The 6000-nt window shown below is 34.6% G+C and overlaps 1 protein-coding gene across 1 annotated transcript; it reads left to right on the top strand.

The window, feature by feature from the left end:
* Positions 1–2885: 2885 nt before the first annotated feature.
* Positions 2886–5732, top strand: LOC117211605 (heat shock protein 83). The gene is made up of 2 exons (XM_033455664.1): positions 2886–3019; positions 3417–5732. Exons 1-2 carry the CDS (start codon positions 3017–3019, stop codon positions 5568–5570), a joined length of 2157 nt encoding a protein of 718 aa, XP_033311555.1. The 5' UTR covers positions 2886–3016; the 3' UTR covers positions 5571–5732.
* Positions 5733–6000: the final 268 nt, after the last annotated feature.

Raw genomic sequence — 6000 nt, 5'->3', positions numbered from 1 at the left:
CCGAATGAAAAGCACAGCATTGGGTATCAAAATCGTTGCTACGACCACGAAATATAGATTACATTCCGAATAATAATCGACGGTAAAGCCAACGATTCAACGTATGAATCTCCTTTTCTTTCTAACGAATATCGTCCGACTCGAGTGGAGTACCTCCGGTTAACATTCGCCACATTTTACGTGCGCCTTATGATTTACACGTGATATTTCTCGCAATCTGAAGTTTATCTCTGTATATTCGTGTTCTGCAGATATAACTTTTGTTAAAGTTGTGAATCAGTCAGTCGGAAATGGCAACCAGGAAACTCGATGATACCGCAAGATGCACGGAGCCAATGTAATTATGACGCAACCATATAACGTGTTGCGCGTTCTACGATTCAGCAAAACCGTATCGCCTCGTTTCTTCGACCATTTACGTTTCACTTAAACGACTTGGAGCGAGCAACACAAATCGAAAACGTTACACCGTGTGACCGTATGGCCGCCGCTTTCTCTGCATTCGGTGCTTTCCATTATCATGCTTTTAGGAAGAGAATGACTTTGGCCTGGTAACGATGGAAAAATTTCCAGATATACGCTCGTAGCCTCTGGCTATCCTCTACCCGAAGGCCCGTCTTACCGACTAACTTTCACTCCGAAATGTCAACGGTTGTGTTTCACTTTTCAAACCCGTGCGCATATCAATCAATTCGTGGTTACGCGACAAAGGGACGATTGTTGTAAAGCGGTTTCCGATTTCTCCGTTCTTTCTGTTACAGAGTGGGGACACCATCGACACGTGCATGCCATTATCTGCACCGGGAAATAGTGGATTTTCGATCGAGAGGGAGACGCTCGCTCGTATAAACAGCCGTTAACGATCGATCCGTATGTTTACCGATTTTTACGATCTCGAGAATAGAAGGCCCGACACTGTCGGATGAATTGGCCGGCAGCAAAGAAGGTTTTCGATTCTCGACGGTTTGATTGGTTGGCACGACTAACCTTGCGAGTATTTCAACACTCGAGGTAACAAGAAGATCTTGGCGCGGACATTTTCTTTGGTTATCTAGCTGTATGAGTATTATTCGACATCATAAAGCTAGGTTACCGGAGTTAAGCTCCTCGCCATATCAACTCCGCCGATTCTTCTTCCCCGTTTCGATTTGCTACTCAAGTAACCGCAAACCGATGGATGTAAAAATGACTGAAATCTTTAAATACATATAACCATAAGTATTTTGAAAAAACCATATATGTATATATATTGTAAATAAATATAAATTTTCAGAAAGAAAGAATAAAAATATTTTCTAAAACCCCAGAAATCCCGACAAATACTTACTGACCATATCGATGAAAGAAAGATGTCTTGTAGAATAAACAACATCGAAACACGATGAATAGAGAAAGATCGCGCCTTACATGCTTCGAACATTTCTGTATTCCTTCTGCATGAAAATCTACGGGTTAGGCATTTGTAATTATACTAGTAGTGTCATTGCCACGTGACTCGATTACCAATTAAGGACATTTCAGAACTTACAAGCATCGATATTTCGTTTTCTTGCGTAGTCATATTTCGTATACCAAGAAATCAAACTTCGGCATTGTCTTATCGATCGGCACGTCTTAAAAATAAATTCGAACACGGGCGAATAAAACAAGGCAGTTATGCTCTTTTTATACAGAAGTTCTCGAATTAAGAGATATATGTTCTCATAGATTCATTTTTATATTGCGCCGGTAATAAAGAAAGAAGTAAAAAGAATTGTAAACCGATATACACTTACCTAGGAGAAACGAGTTGAACATAGGACTATATTTGTTTAATAAAATATAAATTCCATTAATTCTCCTAACAGAGACTAGACAAAAAATTGACTTGTGTATTTGCAATAAACTTAGGGGGCGCCACGTTCCAATACATGGAGAAGTACGATCCGATACCGACTGGATTTTCACAATTTTTATAAACGCTTCTTCGTACGCCACCGTTGATCTAGATATATATCATTCTTTGATTCTTTGAAACATTCAACAACGAAATCCTTAAAATAACATACGTAAAGGAGAACTCGTATGCATTCATACTTGTACAATTTTTTGATGATTTAATTTATCGATTATTAGCAATCTACTTCTTGGTATTCTCTTAAGGTCGCAACAAATATGCGTAATATGCTATGACTCATGAGATGAATATTTTTCTTAAAACATTCTACCGGAATAATAGGTAAATTACAATGACAAAGAACGAATCGTTTCTAGGATCTCACCCATACAGATAATTACGCTATGAACCATTTAAAATGATAAGATTTTTCTTAAATATGTTAAAGACAAAATTATTCGGCGAAAACTAACTGGAAAAGTTTTACTGCGAAAACACTTATTTAAAACAATCAAATCACAAAATTTAATACGACTGTTAATAACTCAATTCGATATATCTATCGATAACATTTTATTTAAAGTAACTATAAATGAAATTTTCCGATTTTGCATGCTCGTTGATGATGCTAATAAAACAGCTTAATCATAATTAACAAAAGTACTAGTATATGAATGATTTGTCCACTTGTTTAATTGTACACTTGTCTGATAATGTTGGATACATTAATTCATAACAAATTCCGGAAGTACCGCGCTAGGGAGAAAAAGAATCATTGTCGTTTTTATCGTTTGAACAGCACGTATTTTTGTTCGATTGGAGGAAAATTATGTGTTTCTATTTCTTGGCAGGCGACCGATACCAATAGCAGAGACAAAAGCGATTCATTGATTAAAAATCATTGAAATAGATTTAAATTCCACCGGATATGGAGTATTCAAAGGGGTAAAAAAGTTCTAGAACATTCTAGAACATTCTAGAATTTTGGCAAGTATATAAAGAGAATCCTAGTCATTGCGCGACTCCATTCTACAAGCTGCCGGTACGTGGTACTGTGTCATTTGTTAAGTGTATCATTTGTTATATCAATTTAACTGGACATTAAGGCATAATTGCTTTAAATTGACTGATAAGAAATATATGGTAAGTTTATATCAAATTCACATATTTAATAAATGTTTTAATTGATAAACTTCTATGGTTTTATGATTATGCTAAACTATGTTAACGTTTTCATTACCGATCCTTTTTGTTCAATTCAAATTATTAATTCACGTGTATTTTATTCACACGTATGTGTTTTTGTATCTTTCTAAAAATTTTACTACACCTAGATTAAATTCGCAATGAAACTAACAAAGTGAAGTAAGCTTTGTTGCATCTATATGTATATATACACATGTGGTGCATACCACATGTTTATGACATGGATGTAATTATTGCATATTAGAAAAAATAAAAGAAATACACGAGATTTTTTTATATAAAGATTAAAAAGAATTAATATAAGTTTAATTTTTTTTTTTAATATTTATTACAGATGTCAACAGAGATGGAGACAAAAGCGGGAGATGTGGAAACTTTCGCCTTTCAAGCAGAAATTGCTCAACTTATGTCATTGATTATCAATACCTTTTATTCTAATAAGGAAATTTTCCTGAGAGAACTGATTTCAAACTCTAGCGATGCTCTTGATAAAATACGCTACGAGTCTTTAACAGATCCTACTAAGCTTGACACTGGTAAAGAATTGTTTATTAAAATTATTCCAAATAAAGACGATGGCACTTTGACCATCATTGATACTGGTATTGGTATGACCAAAGCTGACCTGGTAAATAATCTTGGTACAATTGCCAAGTCTGGTACTAAAGCTTTTATGGAAGCGCTTCAAGCTGGTGCAGACATATCCATGATCGGACAATTTGGTGTAGGTTTTTATTCTGCCTATTTAGTAGCAGATAAGGTAACTGTTGTTTCCAGACACAATGACGACGAACAATATCTATGGGAATCTAGTGCTGGCGGGTCGTTTACCGTTAGGCACGATACTGGAGAACCATTAGGGCGAGGAACAAAGATTGTTCTACATGTAAAGGAAGATCAAACTGAATACTTAGAAGAGAGTAAAATCAAAGAAATTGTAAAAAAGCATTCTCAATTCATTGGTTATCCAATTAAATTAGTAGTACAGAAGGAACGTGAAAAGGAGCTGAGCGAAGATGAGGCTGAAGAAGAAGAAGAAAAGAAAAAAGAAGATGATGGAAAACCAGAGGTTGAGGATGTAGAGGAAGAAGAAACAGCAGAGGGCGAAGGAAAGAAAAAGAAGAAGAAGACTATTAAAGAAAAGTATACCGAAGATGAAGAATTGAACAAAACAAAACCCATCTGGACTAGGAATCCTGATGATATAACCCAAGAAGAGTATGGTGAATTCTACAAATCATTGACAAACGATTGGGAAGATCATTTGGCTGTTAAACACTTCTCTGTAGAAGGTCAGTTGGAGTTCAGAGCTTTACTTTTCGTACCAAGGCGTATGCCATTTGATTTATTTGAAAATAAGAAGAGGAAAAATAATATTAAACTGTATGTAAGGAGAGTGTTCATTATGGACAATTGTGAACAGTTAATTCCAGAATACTTGAATTTTATGAAGGGAGTAGTGGATAGCGAAGATCTGCCGCTAAATATCTCTCGCGAAATGCTTCAACAAAATAAAATCTTAAAGGTTATTCGTAAAAACTTGGTTAAAAAATGCATAGAATTGTTCGAAGAACTCACAGAGGACAAGGATAACTATAAGAAATTCTATGAACAGTTTAGCAAAAACATTAAATTGGGTATTCATGAAGATAGTTCTAATCGTAATAAATTGTCGGATCTTTTGAGGTATCATACCTCAGCTTCTGGAGACGAAGTATGCTCTCTTAAGGACTATGTAGGCAGAATGAAAGAGACTCAAAAGCACATTTACTTTATTACTGGGGAGAATAAAGAACAAGTTGCAAACAGTTCATTTGTTGAACGTGTTAAAAAACGTGGCTTTGAAGTAGTTTATATGACAGAACCTATCGACGAATACGTGGTGCAACAAATGAAAGAATTTGATGGTAAGCAATTGGTATCTGTAACCAAAGAAGGATTGGAACTTCCCGAGGACGAAGAAGAGAAAAAGAAAAGAGAAGAAGACAAAGCTAAATACGAAAATTTATGTAAAGTAATGAAAAATATTCTTGATAACAAAGTAGAAAAAGTTGTAGTATCAAACCGATTGGTTAATTCTCCCTGCTGTATAGTCACTTCACAATATGGCTGGACTGCCAATATGGAAAGGATCATGAAAGCTCAAGCTCTTAGAGACACTTCTACTATGGGATACATGGCAGCAAAGAAACACCTTGAGATAAATCCGGATCATGCTATTATCGAAACCCTTCATCAAAAAGCAGAGGCCGATAAAAGTGACAAAGCAGTAAAAGACTTAGTAATTTTGTTGTTTGAAACAGCACTTCTTTCATCAGGTTTTACATTGGATGAACCACAAGTTCACGCTGCAAGAATTTATAGAATGATCAAGTTGGGTCTTGGTATCGATGAAGAAGAATCTATACCAGAAGAGCAAACAACAGAAGAAGTTCCTCCTTTGGAAGGAGACACAGAAGATGCTTCACGAATGGAAGAAGTAGATTAAGTTTAAGATCTGAATATGACATCAATGCTTAACGTCATTGTAGTCATTGAAGACTGCTGAAATAACCACGTTTTATGTGGTATTACAAACGAAATTGTCTGATACCAAATACTTTGGAATTAAGTAAAATTTACAATAAAATTTATTACAATATATATATATATATTATATATATAAATAAATATATGTATTTTTATTATCTACACCTACCATATTAAATACTACATAATATATTACTACACATAGCAAAAATTTAAAAAAAAAAATGAATAATCGTTGTAGTTACGAAAATTTCTAGAGATAAAATATTAGATATTAGACACACTTATTTCGTAATGTCACATATTAGCTGAAGTAACCTAAATTAATACTTAAATTTGACAAATTTTTAAATTCAATACATTGCATTACATATTCCTCTTGCCTATTT

Source organism: Bombus bifarius, unplaced genomic scaffold (assembly GCF_011952205.1).
Source record: "Bombus bifarius isolate JDL3187 unplaced genomic scaffold, Bbif_JDL3187 scf7180000008239, whole genome shotgun sequence".
NCBI lineage: Eukaryota > Metazoa > Arthropoda > Insecta > Hymenoptera > Apidae > Bombus > Bombus bifarius.
This window is presented reverse-complemented; position numbering and strand designations above follow the sequence as displayed.